This window comes from Aphelocoma coerulescens, chromosome 2, assembly GCF_041296385.1.
Source record: "Aphelocoma coerulescens isolate FSJ_1873_10779 chromosome 2, UR_Acoe_1.0, whole genome shotgun sequence".
NCBI classification, from domain to species: Eukaryota; Metazoa; Chordata; class Aves; order Passeriformes; family Corvidae; genus Aphelocoma; species Aphelocoma coerulescens.
In genome coordinates this window covers 32,078,644-32,102,630 of record NC_091015.1, presented here as the reverse complement: position 1 = coordinate 32,102,630, position 23,987 = coordinate 32,078,644, and the positions used below count along the sequence as shown (strand labels likewise).

The following is a 23,987-nucleotide window of genomic DNA, read 5'->3' as shown; positions in this document are numbered from 1 at the left end:
AAAATCAGGGACTTAAAAAAAAAAAATCTAATGACATGGGGTATAAATACGTGAAAGCATTCCCCAAGTCAAGAATTACTCCAGCTGCAGTTTATAAAAAGGATTTGTCAGTCAGGTTGCTTTACTTTGAAAGAGTAGCATGGTCCATAAATGAAGCTGACCTGTGTAAAGCTATGAGACATCCTTGCAGTCCAAATGTCAGGGAGAAAATTTAGTATATGGACTATAAAATAGCTAATTTGCGTGTTTAAGTTAGATGTAGAATTATATATTATATTGATTCCATGCTTGTTATTTAGAATAGTCACTCTTATGTCACTCCCATTACAGGAATCCCTGTGTCAATGTAAATGTTTCAGGGATGAGCAAGTGAAAGAGTGAGCCAAGGCTCTTCCACATGCCAGCAAATTATATACTTGGCTAATCAGAGGCCTTAATTTCATTACATTTGGTTGATGCTTTCTGTAGGTGATCAGAGAATTTAGAGGGGTGAATTTAATCTGGTAACTTCATTGCACAGTTCATTTTAATTCAGAAAGCAAAGCAGCTTTGGACAGTGACTTCAACAGAGCACCCGTGGCTGCAAGGCAAATGGATTTTGTTACCCCTGACACCAGCATCACTAGTAAGGAGCACTTCATTGAGTTTCCATTCACACCCATTCAAACAAGTGCATTCCTGGCCCCAGTAATCCAGGTAAGCCATGTAAAAGCCCAAAGCTTTGATGTCCTGCATGAAACTAAGGAGACAGAGAAGTACTAAAAAAAACCAATAAAAACCAGCTAAGCAAAATCTCTTTATCCTTATCCCTCCTCAAGACTTTAACATGCAAGACTAAGTGTTTTGGCCACAAAAAGCCTGATCTCTCCACAGCACGCAGGGAGAGGGGACAGAGAAGTGTCAGCTTGGTGTGTTCTGGAGGAGCACTGAAGCACTTTGAGTTCCTCTGTTCTACCTTACTGTAAACACAACTGCTGAGCACCAGAGGAAGATTTTGAGGGTCCAGGTTCCATTAATTAGGGATTCTAAGATATATAAACAGTACTTACATCTTTGTAATGCAGAAAACTGACATTTTATTTACTAAAGTAGAAAAAATTTCTACCTATCAGAACTGCACATACAGTGAACCTCTGTTTCTCTGATCTCCTGACTGAGCAACATGAAACTGCTTATGGTTACAAACACAATCAGCAGGCTTACACTGAAAACTGAGCTGATTAATTGGGGAAAGACTGACAGTAAATCATTTCCTTATGACTTTGGAAATTTTCACCAAAGACTTACAGGAGAAATATTGCAGCTTCCTCCTTCTCCTCTCCTCCCTTCCTCATCCACTCCACTTCAGCATTACCCTGTTGGTTACAACTCTGTCCAGGCTGTTACCAGCTGAAAACTGATAGATACTATACTTGAGCTGCTGTTTTTCATTCTTGTTGCAACTTAAGAAGCTACCAAGAAATGCCACTGAGAGATTGGAATTTTCTAATTCCTGGGTTCTTGTAGAATGATTCAGAAATATGGTAGTCACTCAAAACTTTCCACTGGAAAGGACAGCTTTTGTTATCTTGAGGCAGGAGGTCTGGGATAAGCCTGTAGCCATTGTAATCAAAGACCAGTGTTCCCCAAACTTCATATCATAGTCAATGCTTTCTCTCCTTTCTTTAAGCTCTAGGAGCTCACCAGAACAACTGTGCGAATTACACAAGCATCTGCACAAGTAGCTTAGTTCTGACATATCCCAAGTTCCCAATTTTGCAAGCTTCATAAGCTTGAAGATTCTTTTTAGGTGTTTTTACTTCTATTGCCAGATAATTATGGATTCTAAGGCAAAGTATCCATAGAAATTTCAATAATTTATCCAAAGATAATCTAAAACAAAGGAGAACATGCAAATGAATACAGAGGGATGCTATTTGTATCCAGGATATTTCTGAAATTGTAACAGTGAGTCAGCAAAACAACAGCTTGAATGTTGGAGAAAAGCCACTAGAAACAAAGAAGTACCACTAAAGATAGTTCACAAGAACTGACAGCACTTCTCAGAAATATTATAGTATCAACTTGTTTTGTATCAGTTGCTCACTCTCAGCAATTCTTAGCTAAACAGGCTTTAGCAAAATCCAAAGCAATGATATGTTGGAAGAAAATATTATGACTCTGAGAAATCATATATAACACTTTCACAAAGACAGACAGAGGGCTCAGGTAATTATTCCTTGCCTGCAGTGAAGCTCACTGCACTCTGCATAAAGAAAAAAAAAACCTTTTACATCACAAAAATATTCTGTTTTTAAAAGATGAATAAATGAATTAAGTATTTTTTATATTAAATACATTACTAAAACTCTAGTCAGACTACAAAATTAAGCCTCTAAACCCTGCCTTAAATAACAGTTCTATATAAAGTAACCTCTAGCCTTTATCTGTTTAATGAGGACACCATGAATTGACAGATATTTCTGTTACACAGCAACAACCTCTTACGTTTCACAAAAGGTGTTGTGTGAATATATTCATATTTGGAAAAGTTCTAAAAGGTGGGCTCATGAAGAAACTAATAAACTTAGCATCCTGAGTAGGGTACAAACAGGGTGAAGTTAATAATGCCTGCAGACAGGCATGAAACCATGAAGTTATAGAAACATTTTCATCTTTCATCCACTACAGCCATAGATCTTGTCTTGTAAGGTCCTGTAAGAGGAAAATGTGATGAGATTCCACAGTTCCTAGTCCTACTGGCTTCTTGCACTTTGCCCTTTCTGAGGTTCTTTATTCACTCTTTTCCACTTTCATCCAAGCTGCCCCTGGCTCCTATTGCTCATCCAGTCCCATCCTTCCCACCACGTTCCATCTTCCCCATGGTCCTCAACCACACACAGCCTCCTTGGTCGATCAGTCAGTTCCCTCCCTATTCTGTTTTCTTTTTTTCCCCCTTGTCTCCCTTATGCCAGTTTTCAACTGGCCTTTCACTAAAGTCTACTTGTTACCATGCTTGGTGATAGAGGTGGAGGGGTCTGCAAGACAGCTGAGGGATAGAAGATCTTGCCTTTGCTTCAGGCACCTGGAATTGCACCAGGGCTGCTTTTGGCTGCCCGGCCTTTAAAACCAAGATCGATAAAAAGGACAAGAACACAAGATGCTAACTGAAGACAGAATACCTTGACACAAAGTAAAACCTGATCTGCAATTTAAATTTGGCCAACAAAAATAGATTTGCACAGTGAAAATGAAAATTCGTCTTTCAGCCACAAGTATCACATGCCAAGTTCCTGATCTAAAGCACAAAAAGCATCAGTTTCATGCTCTAGAATAAGGCAGGTAGAACTTTTCAAGGACAGAATAGTTTATTTTTGTCTAGCTCCTTTCTCAAAAATGGTTGAAATGTTTTGGCCAAAAATAACAGGAGGGGGGAAAAAAAAATAAAAAGCAGCCACTTTTTAGCAGACAGCTGAATAGCACCTTCACAAGCTTCACAAATATTTACTGCTATTTCCTTCTAAACTATAAATGTTGGTAGCACATCACAGTAGTCTGAAAATCTCAAAGATACACTGGTTTAAAGGTAAGCCTTATAATTTTTGACCACCACTACAATGAGGATTCTGTTCTATTCTGGTATAAGGTGTGGCATGAATAGACAAGGGAAAAAAAAACCTAAACAGTAAGAATGAAAGAGTTACCAGCAATGAAAGAAAAGAGTTACTAGTTCTTACCTACTAACAGATGGTTAAAAATCAAGGATAACATATAATTTACGGGACTTGATAATAATTTTACCTTGCTATCTGTTCCAGTTTGGCCGGTCACCCCAAGACACTATCCTAAAATGCATTTTCCCTTGCCTGTTGAAAAGTTTGAGTAATCCAGTTCCAGGTAACTGATGATTAGTCTACCCAGTTTAAGGCCTCATACAAACTTGTGAGTCCTTTCATTTCATAACACTAAAATAATTTCACTGACTTCTTTGCGAGCATGAAACCAGAACTTCGTTTCCTCTCCCACCTAAGGTAGTTCCTCAAAACATTTGCCTCTGCTTTAAGGAATCTAAGTTTTAAAAAGCACTTTCAAAGGCTGCAATCAAGTTTAAAGATGATGATGAACATCCAACCAAGTTAGTAATGCAACTGGAAAAAGTCCTTATTACTTTGAAGTCTTGCATACTTACGGCCACACAAAACTTTTCAATGTGCTAAGATCCAGTGACATTTATTATGACAGCTGAAGTGTAAGACTTCATTGTTTTTTCATAGCTATTGTAATCATTCTTAGAAAGTAATCATTAAAAAATGATTACACAGTCCTTTAATTTCACCTAGATCTTTAATCATAAGGAACTTTTTCTTGACCTGATGCTTCCAGAATCTCTCAGCAAAAGGTCTTCTTTATAACAGATTTATGGAGTGAAGTCCAGGTATAATAAACTCTATTTCATATTGGTGAAAAAAGGTATGTGTGTCTAAGCATCTGAGGTTTAAGCACAGGGTACCTGCTCTCTTGGATCAGAACCCAAAGATTCAGCAGCTTGCAGGAGAAAGTCCCTCCAGTGCTAAACAGGCGTAACACATTATTTTATTCATAGCTTTACTTATCAAGAACTTATTTCCAGACTTACAAAACTGAATAAACTTTGTCCCTCTCCCCACAATGACCTCTGTGTGTCCTGGGGCTCCTGCCAATGGCGTGATCCCACGGCAGCAATGAAACTGGGACAACAGCTTTCATTTACTTCTCTGCTCACTTATAGCCAAGTAGCTTCAGCAGGAGGGAGCTCAGCAAAGCCTTACTGCCTGTATCACTTTCTCACTTCTCAAGCAACAACAACGGCAGTGTAGGCACAGGTGCCAGAAAAAAATGCATAAGAATGTATAGTTTTGCAGAGGCCTCAGTTGTGCACGGCAACCCTGGGGCCTCCATTCTAAAGATAAAATATTTCCTGAAAGACTGAAGAACATCAGCATGTGATTTTGTTCTTTCTATAATAAGTAAGAATAATACTTAATTTCATGCTTCCCTTTTCAAGTTCATAAAACTATGTAAGCCTTCACAGATGCATAACATTTGCTTTTGGCCCACGTACAAGCAAATGAAACTTTAAATCAGAGAGTAACTTTTTCTGAATATTTTTCCATATATAAAGACAAGCAATTGAAAGAAAATGGCAATTTAATTCCAGACTTTACCAGCTGGCATCAGATATAAATTAAGATCATTAATTTTGGAACAGCAACAAATGTTTAGATGTTGGACAAGTTGGATATTTATTCATGTCACGGTGAATAAGTGATCAACATTTTGCATTAGTTAGGACACAAAGTCAAAACAAAAGTGGACAGGAACTGGCACCCATCTACTAAACAGACAGTTTTTCTATACATTTTATCAAGCAAACAAACATGCCCTAAGGAACACTGTGAGAAAGTGACTGTTACCAGTGTAACTGGGAGCTGTTCGCATTTTGTGACAAATTATCCAAGTAATTTGAATTAATTCCACAATCTGCACAGACAAAATGCAAATAATTTTGTCCCAAATCATAAATTATTTTCTATTCTTTGGGTTTTTTTCTCATTTGGTGTTTTCTCCCCTCATAAAAACACATTTCACCATGCTAAGGCAGAATCCAAGCCTTCCAAAGGTGGTGTGATTAAATTCATAGCTTTGCATGAACTGAGAAAGAACAAAGGGAAAATGACAATAGAAATCAAAATTAAGAAAAAAGTTCACTTAATTTTATTTAACTTCAGTAAAGGTCAATAAGAAATTAGGATATTGTCAGTCAAGAAAATGAAATAAATAAATGGATAAGGACTTTTACAGTGTAAGACAGATGCCTCTTGGCAGAAACATATATTAAAATATTTATGGACAGTGCATTCAAAACATAACAAACATTAAATACTGAAATGTGACACTATGCATGCCAAATAACTAGACTTTTCATCTTAGTGCCATTTTCACTCATTGGAAATCTGATGGGCTGCAGATTGCTTTCTTTATTCTTCCATCTAAAAAATCAGAGTAAACATGCAAGTGCCATCTTAATACTCTTGGGAAATTAAGAGTAATTTTTTCTTAATTTAATTTAGTCCACTCCAATTTTCAACAGGCCTCAAAGTTCTTTGAATGCATAGGGGCCCCATAACTGACATAAACAAATGCTAAACACATAAGACATCCTTCAGGCCAACAAATCCCAAGCCAAACAGGTTATAAACACTTTCACTTTATTTCCTTCATAATGGGAGGAGTACATCTCTGTGTACAAGGACCATTGTGTAGCTGTTATCATGTCCCAACACTGTTGAGTTTTTCTGACAGAGTAAAGCAACACAATTCAGGGAAGTCCAAGCAGAGAGATCAGGCAGCTCTGCTGTCAACTATATGGGTCATCTTGAAGAGAAAACCATGAGAAACACCTTTTATGGCACATGAGATACAACCTTCCCAGAAAGAAAAACAGACTCAAGGGTGACAAAGGAAAAGATCATGACAAGCCCTGTAAAGAAAGAAAAATTAAGAAATACAATACTTTGTACAGACTGCAAACATATGAAGTTTTCATAAATTAAACCAGATCTCTCATTTCCCAGCAGTCTAATCTCTTAGAAAAGCTGGATCTTTCTCAAAGCACGTTTGTTTCATCTAAGTGAAATTATTAGTACCCCGAAAATTGACAATATTCAGACACTGGCAGGTACAATCCAAAGGCCATGGAATGAAATTAGGCAAATTGCTCCAGGAGATAGCCGGTGCCTGCTCCACAGAGGTGACAGGCGATTACCACTGATTTCCAAGCTACAACAAGCATTCTCTTAAAAACTTATCTCACATCCAGGAATACCAGAGGTATCCAGTCTATCTAACAGCACTACCTCCAGAGACACCTTGCATGTGGGGCATGCTAGATTTCAAAGGTTGGCCACTGAGTGAGAAGTTATTCTTCCAGTGCTGTCATCTGGCCAAGAGGGAACACGGTTTTGAGCATGGCCAAAAAGGGATGACAAAAGGAGGTGGTAAGTATAAAATCAAATGCTGTCCTCTACCATACAGGATCTTCATTTTTTTCTCTATTATCCACATGAAATATTATTAATTACCTTATTAAGACAGAGATTTTTCAAAGCTGCAGAAATTAACAGCTAAGAGGTACAGAGGAAAAACAAGGAAAAGAGCTAAAGATTGAATAAATGCCTGATAAATTTAAGGCACATGTTCTGAGCTATTATACACTAAACCCAATCCAATAGTTAAAAACCTCAGCTTCAGGTGTGCCTAAAAGCCTGTAATTCAAGAGGAGACCCTGTCTGATTTAACAGCAGAGGAAATGTCTTGTAGTGCTAACAGCTCAAGAGCATAAGGCTGTTGAGTATGAAATCTTGGGCAGAAATGAGTAGATATTATATTCCTCTTCTTGCAAAAATGCAGACACTTATTGAAGCTATGCATGCCAAGCACATCTGTATTACCTGATCCAATATTAACTCAAACAATATTTTGTACGGATATTGCACATAACAACTAAAACTGTAAGTCCCTCAAAACTATTATTGCCTAATGGATGACATGTTAGACAAAAACAACTGTCATATTAATTTAATAATTAATAGCACCCAACCTATAGAAGCCATTTCATATTAGTGAAGTCAGCAGCACCCAGCAAATGCCCTGTGTTCCAACAACATCATGTACAATTCACGGATGCTGTTTTGCCTATGCAGAAACTTTAGGTTACAGTGTTCAAAAGCCACCATCTCATCTAGGGACTGTTGAGAATAGAGGACTTCTTCCTTCAGTCCAGAACAAATTACAGCAGGGAACTCCACTACTTTGATGAAAACAATACGGCTTTAAATTCAACTAATAAATGAGGTTCTAATTGAATAATAACATTTTTCTACCCTAAATCTGGTTAAAGCTTCTCACTAATCTTGGAAGGAATATTCTATCTACATAGTCCTCGCAGGAAATTAATGCATAACATGCAATGTGGGCATTATAAAATGTAACAGGTAAGAAAATAAAAAAAACTGCTTGCATCACTAAGTCTAGCCCTGTGAATTTTGTAACACAACTCCTCATCGAGTAATTTTAATCTGTAGCCAAATAGCTGTAGTTGGTGCTTCAGGAACTGCTTCAGCCTCCTACCTTAGTTATTTATGTCTCTGCTCTCCACAGCTCTTACTGAGACAAAAAAGTTCTAACATCTAAACTATTCTTTTCTTTGCTTCAGGCTACTATTCCATTCTTTACCATCTTTTGAGAACAAATAATTCCCTTCCTTCATTTATATTGTTACCTTGAAGTTATTTATAGCCAGTGCCCATGTCCCTCGAGCTCTCTGTTATAGGCTATAAATATAGATCCCTTAATCCCTTTTCATATGTTTTATCCCCTAGTATTTATATCAGATTTGTAATCTTTATATTTTCTTTTCATTTTAAACTCTTTGGACCACAACTACAGACAGGATTGCAAATGAGCGGTGAAACAAAAAAAATTTTGTTCATTTTAAATATGATCTGTTTATACCACTATAACTGTGAACAAAAGAGTCAAGACTGAAATGCATAAACTACTGTATTTGTTTTAGTCTCCTGATACTTCTCAAACGAGTTATTTTGAATTTAAAATTTCTAACGTTTTGTCTTAGCAAAAATTATTCTAGCCAAATGAGAGCCATGCATGTAATTTTAAAAGAAAAAAGGGAAAGAGATATTCTTTCCCCATATGTTCTCTAAGAAACTATATCCCCCATTAACAGCCACAACTGAGCCAATTTTTGTTTAAACTTGATTTGTTTTAATCTCATAGACATTTAGGGAACAAATCAAGTTTGATGCAAACTGATTTTGTAAGATGCAGTTATGAGCTTTGAATTCTAATTGCATGCATACTTTGAAATACAAAAGCATAAAAAATTCTCTCAAAGGGTTAACAAAATGGTGACTGAAAAAGGACTTGGATTTTATTGGGGCTGCAACACTTGGTACCAGTCAAGGACCTGGTCCACAGACTTACCTGGGCTTGCAAAACGTCCTTCACAAGGTGTCTCACTGGAATTTTGGTCCTGTAACTTTACATGAAGTTACAAGAACTCTATAGCTGATCAGAAACAGTTTTAAAGAAAAAAACAGAAGGGAAATAAATATTCTTTTTGAGTTTCAAAGAAGGTTGACAGTGCAGTGACGCAACAGTAATTGCTATTTTAATAGAGGTCTGGAAAGAAGAATAATGGAAAAAAGATTGATTGGGTTAAAACCACAGATGAAACAAATCTCTTCAGGATATTTCATGGAAGGCTCTGAGTAATGCCAGAGGTCCTAATAAAGCTTTGTGATAGGGAAACAAAATACAAGAGTTCACTTCATTTTTTGCATGTGCATGGTAATTTCTATTGGGAGGAATGAGTGGAATATACCTTACTGTGCTTCATTAACCTTAATATAACCTTAAAAACAGATGGTTGTCATTGCAGACAGCTCAGTGACAACATGTGGTCAATGTACAGCAGGATCCCAAACTGAAAAGTGCTGAAAGCAGGATAAAAGAAGGTTTTCATATTCATCAATGAGACTTTGTCATCAGGAATATTTCAGTTCTGTTGTCCCATCTCAAAGGGAGCCATGTCAGAAACAGGAAAAGACTAATTGGATTTAAGATGATTAAGAGCTTGGAAAGACTTCCATAAGTAGAAAGAGTCTGATTTTCATTTGCACTACTATGCTTTTTTTGCATGGAACACATACTATTTATATCCACCTAAGCATCCATCCATCTATATTGGAAGAGGAAAACCGTATTATAAATGAGAATTATTTGCATAACTACAGGCCTTCTGGGGAGTGCAAGCAAGGGTTACATAAAAACAAAGTGGATTTAGTGCAGAAATAGAAGATTAATATATACAGCCTTCCTCCTGCAGAAAGTAACTACAGTCTTTCAGGTAGACTTTATATTTGCATTCAGAAACATGAAGTTTAAGCACCTGAACATGTTATCTAAGGAAAAAGATGATTTTTTTTCTCTCTACTGAGGGTTTAGACAATTAGTCAAATACCACCTCCTGAGAGCTGGTCACAACATGTTATTTCCTACATGATTTTCACTAACTAATGCTTCTAGTTCTTCATTCTGTCCCACTGGGGACACAGTTTGTGGCTGTCACCAGTTCAGATGTGCAGACTTTCACAGCATAGCAACAGCAGTGAAAATCTCTCTCCTTTCAGATCTGGCACCTTCTACTTTGGCTGTTACTGTGGACAGCACAGTCGTTTTGAAGGGTTCTGATCCAAAAAATGTCTATACAACCTTGTGCCAGCCACGAGACTCAAACTGTGCCTTCAAATTGAAACTGTACTCAGTAAGAAATTTATAGCAACAACTGGGAAAATTATATGGTCCTTTTGATCTGCGTTTGCTAACATGTCAGCATCAGTTAGTTATTTTATGCTTTTGGTTTACACTGGGAACTATTTGATACCATTACATAAACAGCGACCAGGAAACAGCATCACACGAAGGCAAATTTTTCTCCCATAACTTGAATTCTATTGATTTCCAGATTGTCTAGGAAGTCTAAGGACATACTAAAGCACACTTAGGTTACAAAACTACCACAAATAAAGAATGGACCAGAAACTGAATGCAAGAGCCATGAAGGCCTTCCTGAAACAGATGCTGCACTAGTACTGATACAGCTTAGAGAGGAAGACAGCTACTGGTTCCAGTACATTCAACTTTGGTGCAGGTTGCTAAGGTCGACAGAGAGATAATACTCCACTTAATGCAAAACAATGTACATTTTTAGGGAATTTTCCTTTCATATTAACAGGTGAAATGTACCCCATGGACGATGAAAGGTAAATTATTGACAGCTTCACAGGGACAGAATTAGCATAAGTTATACTTAATGGTAAAGTGCTATGTAGTTCACTGGAGTTTAACAAGGTGCTAATTGAGTGTGAAGTTTTAGGCTCTGTCCTGTAAAATGTTGAGAGAAGCAAGGTGAAATCTCCAGAAGATCTCAGAGGCAGCAGTTTAACATATTTTGGGGCCACTGTATGCCAAAGCTGAAACTGAGAGGAACGGTTGTGTCTCCCTTCTCCACTCATGGCCCCTCTGACCCCAAGGATGATGCCCTCCTTCCCCACACTGCAGCACACACTGCAATGGCACAGGGACCTGGGGGTCATGTTTTAACCAAGATCAGCTCTTCATTCCACCAGTCCCAATAAGACACATGTGTCAGTACAAGTGATGTGACCGTCCAGCAGAAGAATGAGGGCACAGAAGAAAGGATAGTCCAGATCTCTATACTCACTCATCTTTCTGAGTCTGCAGGACAACACTAAAGCCTATTTGGCTGGTAATGGTTTAAAACCTACCATGCACCCAGAGCTCCTAATCACTACCAGAACAGACCTGCGATAGTATTCCTTAGAAGAAATAACAAAGGCAGGTCCTTAAGAAAGAGTTCCTGAGGTCTTGGGAACAAACATGTGCTGCTGCACCTCTGGGTATCTGCAGATGAAGAATGGCAGACAGATGAGGAGGTTTATGGAATGTGCATCCGCCTCCGGTGGGCTGCTAGGCCTACAGAAGGAAAATCACTTTGCGTCAGGCACTCATTTAAGCTTACCTCAACTAACTTGTGAAACCCAGAGTTCCAAAAATTTTTGACAGTTTTTAATATAGCCATACCAGAGTGTCCTCAGTGAGGAGAGGCAGAGTAAGACTGGTGATAAGGCAATATATATACATCTTTGTAAAAGCAGACGCATAGCAGTGACAAGCAGATATGCATGACCACTAAGCAGAGGGAGGCATTCTTTCTTAGATGAGGTTTGAGATTTTTAGCCCAAGGGTGATTTTTTTCTCAATATTCCCATTTCTAACCACGTATTTTCTAAACAAAATAGCTGTGTCAGTATCCTTAATCATCCATAGTATCACCATTACTTATTTCAGCTACATTAGCATTCCTTCTTTATTTCTTTGCCTACAGCCCTTTGATTTTGGCATTTGTAATTTCCCTTCTTAGTGAGTTATCCAGCTGCTCCATTATCACCCGATATACACTGGCACAAGTAGAAAAACAAACCCAGAGAATAAGCACAGAGCTCAGAAAACTGCCTACTAGGTCAAGAAGAAAAGGCAAGACAGGAATGATGCAGCTGACACAGGAATGGAAATTTATGGCAAAGCTCTGCTGAGATTGTTCTGCAGGTTCTCCAGGAAAGCTGAGGTACATTTGGAAGGAAGGAGTTCAGGATGGTGAGATGCAGCAGAATGTGCAGTGTGTGCCTGAAAAAAAAATCTATGTCCTATACCTCTGCCTCTCACAAACCTCATTCTCAGACCAAGAAAACAGAAAAAGAATCTCTACAATAGCAAGAGAAATCCCTCAATACTAGCTTATGTGTCATTTACAAGAGTAACACAGCCCTGGGTTGTTTTTAATAACTCTTGTTGATTCTAAAATATTCATACTTTCCCATGTATTCTTCACGATGGCATTAGAGATTTCTTTGGCAGAAACTTCTCTCATCGCAGGTGATTGCTTTCTTAACTGTTTTCAACTGTATTTTTCCTGTGTTCGTGGACACTTAGAACTGTGCTTCAAAATCCCCTGGTTCCACCTCCCACATAGTTCTCTTACATCTTCAGAGCCTTTCCCACCCTCCCTCACAACACCATTTTAACACAGGAAGTGCTTGTATAGCTCATTTCTGCCCTACTACTCCATTTATAAAATTCTCTCATAATTTCTTCAAACCTTTTTCTCTTCTGCCAGTCCTTTCATACTCCTTGACAAACCTAAGTAAAACTTACTGTATCCTAAGGAATTATTTCTGTGGTAACTACTCACAATTTTTAAAACAATAGAATAAAACTTTCTTCCTCTTCTGAAATAGATCCTGTAGGAAAAACAGTGACAACAAATAAAAGAATGCAAACTTTCTGGATGTGTGCATGGGAACAAGCAGATCACTCTTTGGAGCCTGGAACAGTTTTGAGCATATGCATGACACCGGCTGGAGAGCTACTAGACCAAGGTAAAATGCTCTCCTGAATTTAGGTCCCACTGGATTTCAGCAGCTGCTGTGCAAGGATTTTTAGGACAAGCCTTTTGAAGCATCCTAGGAATTTCTATATAGTCCTTTAACATTATGTGCCTACCTGAAATAGAAGATATATTAATATAAAGACAGTATAAATACGAATACTGATGATTTTCATTTTGCTATTTCTAACACCATTCTGTGCCTCATAGTGATTCCATCACTATTTATGCTAGCATGAAATCTCAAAAATTCTAGGTATCTTACTTTATGTTTCTTTGTGATATTGCAATATGTATATTCTTTTATGCACTTCAAAACTTCAAGGTCAATCCAAATTAGAATATAAAAAATTGAACAGTCCAAGAGTTTACATTTTTGTGTCTATAAAAAAACTACTTCACAAGGCTTAGGAAAAATACACATTTTCAATAGGGATGTTTATCGACAGATCAAGCAAGTAGATGTAGAGAAGAACTTACTGTCTCTGCAAGAAATGGAGTTATGAACAGGTAAATAAAAAGGCCAACACTAACATTTTACTAAATGAGTACAAAACTTCAAAAAGAGTCTCTCTGTAAGATTAAGCACTAACAGTCTGTTTTCCCTTCTCTCCCTCATATCGTTACTGCACAACACCAACAAGGTGGTGGCCTTGGGCACCAAGAAAGAAGAAGGAAACTTGGATTAAGAACAGAACAATTGGGGGGAAATTATTAAATTAACATTAAGCCTGCTCATTATTCCATTCCAGACTTCACTGAAATTGAGTAACTGTGGTTCCTCCCTGTGGCATGCATACCTTCAACCACAGGGATCATGAAAGAGAACAATAGTCTTTGATTGTAAAAACATGATTTATAGATTTGGCATTTTCAAAGAATTCATTCCGTTACTTCTCTTGTCTCCCTTTGATGATATTCAGTCTTATTACTAGAAAGAACATGTTATCATTAGAATAAAGCATCCTGCATTTCTAGCACATCCGTCTGCAAAATTCTTGGAGCTCATCATGTTTGTATACTCCACAAGCTGGAAGGAGTTTACAACCATGAGACATAAAACAAATAAAACAGATGTGTTGGCTATGCTCAGATTATACTAAATGCCAAAGTACCTTTACAGTCATGCATAGAACTGCCAGACTGACAAAAAAAAAATGAGCTGCTTATTATATAATGGGAGTTAAACCAGCATGGTATCATTTAACCATGCAGAGGCTTTCACTGATTTTGCAAGCCTTTTTATATCAGTAACATTTTAAAGTAGAACAAATCAGGTGACCCCTGATTACACACAAAATCTGCACATAGACAGAAACATACCATTTATTTAGAGCAGAAAACTAAAAAAGATGGAATTCATTAGATAATTATAATCCATTAATATTTCCCTATTTTGTCAGTTGCCTGCTTCCTGAGCAACAACTGCAGGCAGAGGCTGCACTGACACCCAGCTGAAGATCTGCTGCTTTCCTATTTTTGCTGCTCTTTACTAAACCATCGCTAAAAGCGAAAAGCTTGCTCCTAGTTATACACGTACAAACACAAAGATCCCAGTGAACTTCCTTAGGAGCGAATGAGCCTCCCTGTGTTCTTGAACAACTCTTCTTCAGGTTTCAAGTTCTTCTACTGAGCAGAAATGTTTGTGTAGCAGTCATAAAGAACAGTTTACTAAAAATCTGTCAATTTGCTGAAGCTTCCTGTTATGTCTTGTGGAAATCATGTAGAAGGCTACCCGTACAGCAGACATCACTTTTATGTAATGAAACTAAATGGGTCCATTTTGGAGGAGCTTTTTGCATATGTGACATGTTCACACTGAACATGGAGCTTGACAGAGCCGACCCCTAAAAATAGCACCTGGTTATCCTTGCTCTCATCAGCAACCACAACCCTGTCTCAGCTCTGTCATTTGGTGCATCAATCTGGCACCCCTCTCCCTCCTCCAGAAGTGACAGAAGCAGTGGTACCCGAAGGTATCTTGTTTTAGGAGAGGTAAGATGTTTGCATCTGCTGCAAGCACACATTTTAAACAATATCCCTGCCCCTCAGCAGGCAGTTATCATGTTGTTTTGGCAGCAGGAAGGAATCTGTGGTTTTTCTTGAATGTTGCTCTTCTTTATTTAAACTACCAGAAATAAAGCAAAAATGACAGAATGCTCTGTCTATAAATAATCATTCCGGTGTACAGTTATATTAGGAGGTAACTCAGATGGCATGATAACGCCTAACAGGCTAATCTTAGACCTGTAATGCCATAAGATGAAAATAACTAGGCTAAGAATAACTGACCCAGAGGAGTCAGCCTGTTAAAGAGATCCACAGAACAGGGCATTTTAGATTTTCATGTGTTTGACAATAATATCTGCCAATTCGTTTCTCTATGATATTTTGTATTGTAACCAACATTTAAAACCCTACCCACAGCAGTAGTTGGGAAAGGTTAAAATGCAACAACGCCTGAAATCTCCCCCATCATCTACACCAAAACCTGAAATGAATGTGCATATTTTGCAGGCTATCAATCTATTCTGCTTTCTCCCAGCTTTTGGTTTCTCTGCAAAGACAAGGCAGAGGAGAGGGGCTGGGCAGTCAGCACAGAAACATGGGTCTGATTCAAGCTCTGGCAGTAGAAGAGTTACAAGCGTTCCACATATTGACTGCAAACCATAATGAACTAAATGCATCCTGCACGTAGTTTTACAGAAGGGAAGACTCTGGCTGAAACCGTGTGTTTGAGTGCAGTGCAAACCAATAGGTGTTATAAAGCTGAACAGCTAAAGCCATAAACAGCTGAAGAAAAAAGCTGTTTTCCAATAAAGAGATTTAGTTCAACACACTGAAGAGAGAGGAGTGTCCTAGCGCCAGTACTAGCAAACCTCACTGTTAAATGCAGCATTAAATGGTCTCTGAAAAGCCCTAAAAGAGGTTCTGAAGTAATTTTTTGCACAGTTTTTTTACTTTCCAGCTTTTCTAACTTGCTATTCTTGTCAGCCTTGTACTTTGAATTTCAGGCTTTTCTCACAACCTATAAATATACCTACTAATACAAAGCAAGACCATCAGGTAAGCACATAGCATCAGAAGCTGGGACTTGAATAAAAAAATCAAAAGAAGGAAAAGGCAGTGTTACAGCATTAGTTCTTAGAGCATTAGACACATGAAATTGGCAACACTGATCTGTATTCAATGTCTTCTCAATAACATAAAACAGAAAAAGCAGCTTCATTTGATTTTACCATGTTTTTTGTTAAACTGAATTAATAACCAAAGTTTTGTCCAGCATACATTGCAGGGCAGAGCCTCTACTCAAAATCAGTGAGATTTAAATTACATAAGACCTGCAGGTCTGTGTTGTTTGTTTCTTCTCATTGTATTAACTGTATATGGCTAAGGCCTTACACTTCCCTAACAATTAATTCAAATTCTTCAGCTACTACTATGAAGCACAGATTATTTTGTACCTCACCTTTACAACAGGCATTGAAAGAGCCACTCCAGTTGTTATCCAGAACTTCCCTGTGCTGAATTTCCACACTCAATTTTTTCATTACTCTGAAGAGAACCACAAAGCTCAGCATAGTTATTCTCATTCTTTCTGCTCTCTCTGAATTGTTACTGCCTGAGATACCATAAATGCAACATTTGGTATCTGTAAGAAGTTTATGTTACCTGAGATATGCAAATATGTCAAGTTTTTCATGAGTATCAAAGCAAAACTTTAAATGAGCTTGCTCTCTGCAGGTTCTCCACAGGAAAAGGTGAGCAGGTGAAGGTTTTGTTCAGAAAAAAAAAAAAAAAGGAAAAAATGGGAGAGCAAATACCAAAGAACTTTCCCTGAAGGCAATATAAATCCATGTGTAAAGCAAAGTACGTGTATACAAGGTCATGCAGACTCATGATAGATACAAGACAAACTGTGTACACTGGGGTTTACTGAGGGAAGATGGTCACGAGGGCCTGTCAACCCACGTACACGATGCGTGCACCAGTGATTCTGTCATTTATATTCAAGTGACACAGCTTATATTTCCTGACTGGTGCAGATAATAAACATTCACTACATCCACTTGCTACATTTGTGAAACTGAAGGTATTTTACAAGCCTGTAGGTAGATGCAGCCAACCAAATTAATCATCCTGAACCATTATATTCCCTTCAGAATAGTTTTGTTTTATCGATTCCTGATCCTGACAGGTATCATTTACTGTGTTTCACAGAAGGATTAGCTGACATAAGATGGATTGTGTAACTTGCTCAGGTCACCTGTCAACTCATTGACAAGCCAAGCTTTAAGCTCACGATCTCCTTGAACTCTTGATTTTTCAACACAACAACTTTGGGCAGGAAGTAGAGGATGCCTTATCCAATAAAAACCAAGGTGGAATTCAGGCAGGGTACTGCAAGGCTATACATCAAGATATGGCCAGTGGAGAAGACTTAGCAACCTTACCCTTTGAAAAAACAGCACTGTATATTAAATCACCAAAATCAATGAACTCGGCATCACTTCCTAAAGTTCCACACCTACAGATACCAGGACTGGGTAGGTCCTTCTTTCTCCTTCATACAACTACCATCTATTTGAGAAATGCAATCCCTGCATTGGTTGTTTATTAACTACATTTTAATGAGTGTCTTTCCCATGGACTGTGCTGCACCAAATGCCTTTTTTCAAGGACTTACAGTTTATTACCTGTATTGTGGAAAGATCAGAGGCCAGCTGAATGTTAGGATCCACTGTGGCATTGCACACACATGGAAATTGAGTCTTTTTGTGTAAAATAAAATGGACAGCATAGATAAATAGTAATTCCAGCTAAATAAGAGGCTTTAGACCCCAGATTTATTTTGTAAATGTGAAATTAAAATACCTATGGTATCAAACAAGAATATATCAGCATCATTTTCTTAAATAAAGATGCACAGCACTTGCTGCTGCATTTTAGAGCAACAGTACCATATGGGAGAATCTAGTTCAATCTTCTCAAGATAGCTGAAACTGCTCTCTGCAGTAAGGTGTAGGTGTCTGCAAATTACACAGCTTCTTGAGTCAGCGCCGATCTAGATTGCTCCATTCATAATTAGACTTTTGATTGGTACCTATCCAGATCATCTCATTCATAGTATGACTTACAAGCAAGGATGGAGACAGACAGGCAAAGCAGTAATTGAGGGAATACCAGGAGAACTGTTTCTCATGGCAGAAGTGTTTCCTATGCATGCTCTTCTTAGAAATTTTGCTTTGCAAATATGTATCCTGTGACAAGTGAACCTGTCCTCTTTGGGGATCTCTTCAGCCCAGTTTAAAATCAGTTGCATAATAAATGTGCATTGTATCTGGATACCAGCAAACATGAAAATCTGACTGTTGTTGACAGTTTTAAGCTATTCTTGAAGTCTTTAGAGCAAGCACATCAAGGGTGCAAAGCATAAACATTCAGGGATCTGTTATTTTCTTAAATACATGCAAATTTTTAAGCTGAGTATAAGTCACATGCATTTAAGAGAATGTAACTTTAAAGAAAGGGCATTGTGAGAAGCAAAATTCAAATGACTGATTCTAGCTTCTCTAATTGCTAGTGCTTACTGTCATACCCTGGCTATTTCTTTCTTCCCTACATGCAGCATAAATGGAAACAATGAAAAGTTACCAGAACTGATCCTGCAAGATGCTGAACTTGAGGGAGCTGAAGGTAACCAAGAGCAGCACCAGGCTTTGAGGTTTCATGTGACATAAACTGAAATTGCAGACTATGTATAATGTCAACTACTTGCAGTCTAGTTGTGTATTTTATAGGCCAACTGAAACACAGAGGAGTATTTTGTGTTCTACAGAACATACATACATACCTACATATATATATATACTTCAACATCTTTTATCTGGATAATATTTTTGAAAATAAGGTTTTGTGGGGATTGTTTTTAGTCTAAACTCTCCCTCTATTCTACTTGGCACTACAGGGGAAATTGTGTATGTTATATGAACTTACCTAATGTACTATAAGATAAAAATCATCAGTTACATATATTCTTATTTCCAGTGAAGAAAAGCAGAGCTATAAACTTACAAAAAAATCACCTCCTTTTCTTGGGTTTCAAAAGAAAAAATTGCTATTATATTTGTTGGCAGTTGGAGGGTAGCATAGTGAGATAAACCCCCCAAATTTTCACCTCTGAACCATTAATTTCAACTTGACATAGTACTAAAAAAATAACAAAAAAAAGCCAGACCGGAGGGAGAGGATGCAATCAGTCTTATCTCTGACCAATTTAAAAGCACTGGACACCTGTTGAGCTGTTCAGAAAAACTAAGGAAATGTAATAAAGCAAAGCAACAATTCTTGAATTGGTTGATGCTGCAGAAGGCTTTGCAGAAGAACTGTAACACTTCCAGGAAAACTTTTGCTCTTACCCACTGTCTTTGCTAGAGCCCCATAATTAATAAACGTGCCTTCACCTGATTTGTGTCCCTGACAAAGGAGCTGAAATTGGTGATCAACAATCTAAAATCGTAAGAAAGGAACACAAGTAAAACTTTTAGCTCTTTTTCTACAAAGCAGGAGAAAAAACAGTTTTTAAAAAGCAAACAAACAGACGTAGGGTCAACAGGTGTACCAAAACAGGTAATATGAGAAGAGAGGTATGGTCTATGTCCAAATTTCTTTTTAAAAATTGAGGTCAGTCAAGTTTTGGGAAAGAAGAAAAGGTAAAAGCAAAAGCAAAAAAGCCAAAAAGAAAAAAAAACCAAACAAAAAAAACAAAACCAGCAAAAGGGGCATAAACTAAGACTAAGTACATGTAAACAATTCACCCTGCATTCCACATCCGGGTCCTCTATAAAGGTAACACTTTCTGAACAATAAAGTCAGAAACCTATGTTTAAAAATATATAAACCAGAAAACATTGTACCTTAATAGACAAGGGTTTCATGTCAATGAAAAATGAACTGGAATTAACAGACTTTAGGAGAGAATAAGAGTAGACAACCTGAAATTTTGACATTTTTGGCCCATGTCAATTGAATGGCAACAATTCTTCCAAGTTAATTTATCCTCAGTACATCATTTTCAGGTCTCAAACACAGCTAGGAAAGAAACTAGAACACACAGGGGTAGCTTGAAATGCATCAGGAAACATGCAGTGCTCTTTCTGAGCAGCTTTGAAATACCTTCATTAAATAACACATCCAATTAACATCTCAGTGAGTCATTACATGTAACTACCATTGCCAGGTTCACAAATACTTTTAAAGTACCAAAACAAACCATGCAGTTTAAAGAAATCTTGAAGTAACACTGTAATGAAAAGAGAAAGGGATTGGTATTAAACCCCCTTCATATGCAAACTAGAGAAAAGGAAACTCACAGAAAGAGCAAATCCTGTTTACAATAGACATATGACCAGAATTGCTTATGAGGGGCTCTAAATGCAGCCTCCTGACAAGGTCTGTCTGAGGAAGCCTCTTCCTGTGAACAAGCCTGTACCATGAGCCCCATTTTGCCATCACGAAACAAAACAAACAAGGAAACCCAAACTCGACTTCAGTTGTGAGCATTTTGCCGTGTCTGAAAAGCAGCAGACCAAAGGAGACAAACTCCTCGCACAAGCAGCAGCTTCTATCTAAAATACTACCAGAATTATATAACAACAACTTAGATAAAGACCACAAAAATTAAGTCACTTCTTGAAGGGAAGGGGGTTTTCTTGTCATGCTAGGCTGCAGGTTCCCGGTCAGCCACTCAAGTCTAAGGCACGGAGCTGTCTCTTACCTGAGCTGATCATACTGTGCATTCTTTGCTGAGCCAAGAGCTGTTCACGTCCAGAAACCCCATCTGAGGAAAAACACGATTCACTCTCGTAAATTGTCTGCAGCATATTCCACCTGGTCTGCACTTCAGCTACACAAGAGATTCATCACTGCACTTGCACATAGGCGCCGGGCACGACCCTCTGCGGTCCTACCTCCTCCAGCGAGGGTTGTAAGATAATATGCTTCGGCAATTAGCAATGTTTAAGCATTGGCACAAGTATCTATGAGGAGAGGGAAGAACCCCAAATCCACAGTCGGCAGCCCCCGCCCGCAGGAAGGGAGCCGTGAGCGTGCGGGGGGCTGAGCGCTGCCGAGTTTGAGCAGTTGCGTTCGGGCAGCCAACGGCAGGTGGAAGAAGAAATGAAGAAATATCTCTGCGCTTTGGGCTTCCTGAGAGGGCGGGGGGGAAACTGCCTCTAACAAACCATCAAACCGAGTAAGCCACCTTTCCAGGGACCAGGAGCCGCGGAGGGTTTAATCTGAGTTGACCCCGGGCTAGCCCCGCGCTGCTGTGCCCGCGCCCCTCTCCTCTCCCGGCAGGCTGTCCCTCGGCCAGGCGGCTGGGCGAAGTTGGCGGGAGCAGCAGCGATAACTCATTTGCATTTGAATTGACACCCTCGTGGCCCAGCGGCGGCAGAAATAGAACAATGGCCGGCCTGAGCCAAAAATAGGTCAAGCATGGCCGGGTGATTGGAGCCTGCATTAATGCGTTTAAAAATACCACAGCAAACACAGCTGTCCAGTCTCTGTCTTTCAAACCGCCGCCCGGCCTCTGTGCGCCGCCCGGCCTCGAGCTCAATTAACCCCTTCCCCCTGCCCGGCCCGTTTCAGTGGCGATACGACACGCCAGGGAGAAGGCAGGCAAGGCAGGAGTGGGACAGGGACGGTCCTCGCCCGGGCCTTGCGCCCCTCTTCCTCCTCACCCTCCCCCGCCGAGTGTTTTGTGAAAAGAGAGCAAAACGCCACGGCCTCTGTCTGTATCGGTCCTAAAATAACGCTGGGAGGTTTTGCTGGCGATGTGGTTTCTGCCTCGCCCACGCGCAGCCATCCTGCTGTTCTATTTTTGCTGCCCGTTTCTCTGGCTACGCCACAGTTGGCTTTGGCAGGGGAGCCAGGCGGCCGCCAGCTCCCTGCAGGACCTGCAGCCGCCGCCGGAGAGGCGATTCCTGCAGCTAATCGGGCCGGGGGGAGCAGAGGGGAGGGCCCATGTCAGTGCGGGACCGGGTTTTGTGCGTGCAGCTATAAGCAGCCTTTCCGTATTTAGCATGCTTCATATAATTCTTGTAGTAAGTCACCAGTTGTGGCCCAGCATGTTAGAGACGCTTACCGACTATGCACCGTTTGGTTGACTTGCTAAAATTTGGAGAGGGGCTGAGTAGTTCACGCTTATTTTTAGAAACATTAGGCAATTTGCACAGCGCCTTTTTCAGTTCTCCAAGATGATGTGGTTTCAGAAGAGCAGCGTTTGACTATATCAGACAACTGATATCAGACATGCTCCTCTGTGGTTTGGCAAGTTTCACACATGCAAAGTTCATTTTTCATACTGGTATTTCAAAAGTTGCATCTCATTTGATGATTAATATACCTACAAACTGATAACTTTCATTTCAGCGTTACAGTACTTTACTTCTCAGAGTCCTACCCTGCCCTATAGCACTTTTTATACAGGTGACCAAAGCCTGTTCCTACCTTTACTATACAGAGCTTGACTACTCTCCTACCAGAATTAGGAGTCTGCTTCCATGTCCCTGCTCTACAGGAGCAACAGTGGCCATTGGGATGTGATTCCTCATGGTAATCAAGAGGACAACACAGAAGTTGTATTGGAGCTTTTAGAAATCCACCCAATTCTCAGCTATTAACATAGTATTTTGCTCCTGAAGACACAAGAATTTGCCCAGTATTTGAGGGTCTCTTCTGCCTTTTGGTGAAGAATCCTCTGTATGCTCTTTAACTTATATGATGGATCATAGCCAAGGGGACTGTATTTTTTAATATACTTCTCACAATTGTGTTACTGAAGAAAAGATTCCCAATAACGAAGTACTGTCACACTCCTGTGATATTTGGCTACTTGATGGCACCTAGGAAGTCTGTGGCTCAAGTCTTCCCATCATCCCAAACCTTTGCTTCCTCTATATGCCAAATCATCTTGTCCTGCTGAGAGTTAGGACCTGCCCCCTGGACAGACAGAGACGGCAGGAGCTGACAGCAACGGGGGTTTTCCCTGCAGAATCCTCAAGTTAGCACCTATCACTTCTTGCCACCCTGCTCTCCTTGGCATCTCTCTCCCCTTACCCCTGTTTTCCACAGGAGCACTGCTGCTGAGGAAGCAGTGAAGCTCTGCAGATGGCATCCACCGAGCTCTGCAGAGGGGCATGAGCAGGCACAGGGGCGGTGGCAGCACAGTGACAGGTAGGGTGTTACAGTGCAAGATTTCAGACGAGCATAACACATACCATCATCAGCACCACTGATTGCTGACAATTTGGTATCATAAACATTTTCTCTGGAAAGTAAAAATACCCAAATGTTTTGTGGGAAATATGTGGCCCTTCCATGGTACAGGGCAGTTTAACACAGTGCAAGGGGCATCACCAGTAGAAACAGAAATCTCCTCTAATGCAGAAAAAGCTTTTTATAGACAGGAGTAAATAAAAAAAAAGTGGAATTGCTTATGCCCTTCAGCCAAACAGAACATGACGCTGTTTGGTGATTCAGCGCCTCAAAATAATCAAGTTTCACATTACAGGGAAACACTGGAGGAATAAGTTAAAAACAGGTCAGAACATGGAAAATTGTGGAGTGTGGGATCCTGGTATTAGGTACCCATATGTGTTTATAACTTCTTATATATGCAGCTGCATTTTTAAAGATAGCCTTCACAGCTCTAAATGACTTCAAATACTTCAGTAACTAACTAAAAGCAAAGTATATTCAAGAGCAGAAAATGTACATTTAGATATTTAGCTGCAAGTGTTCTTAATTCTGGCGTACGTATTTTAAACTGACAGACACATAAACTGTCCTATGTTCACTAATTCACAGACCATAACAACTAAAGCGTTATGCTTTACATTTTAGATGATATATAAAAACT

At 39.2% G+C, this 23,987-nt stretch overlaps 1 protein-coding gene across 4 annotated transcripts in view; it reads right to left on the bottom strand.

Annotated features, from left to right (window-relative positions):
- Nucleotides 1-21,030, bottom strand: part of LOC138106408 (histone deacetylase 9) — a 274,226-nt gene extending 253,196 nt beyond the window's left edge. For all 4 annotated transcript variants that reach the window (XM_069006966.1, XM_069006963.1, XM_069006964.1 and 1 more), the window contains exon 1: nt 20,844-21,030. In XM_069006966.1, coding sequence (XP_068863067.1) covers nt 20,844-20,949 — 106 coding nt within the window. In that variant the 5' untranslated portion in view covers nt 20,950-21,030. The remainder of the gene's footprint in view (nt 1-20,843) is intronic.
- Nucleotides 21,031-23,987: the final 2,957 nt, after the last annotated feature.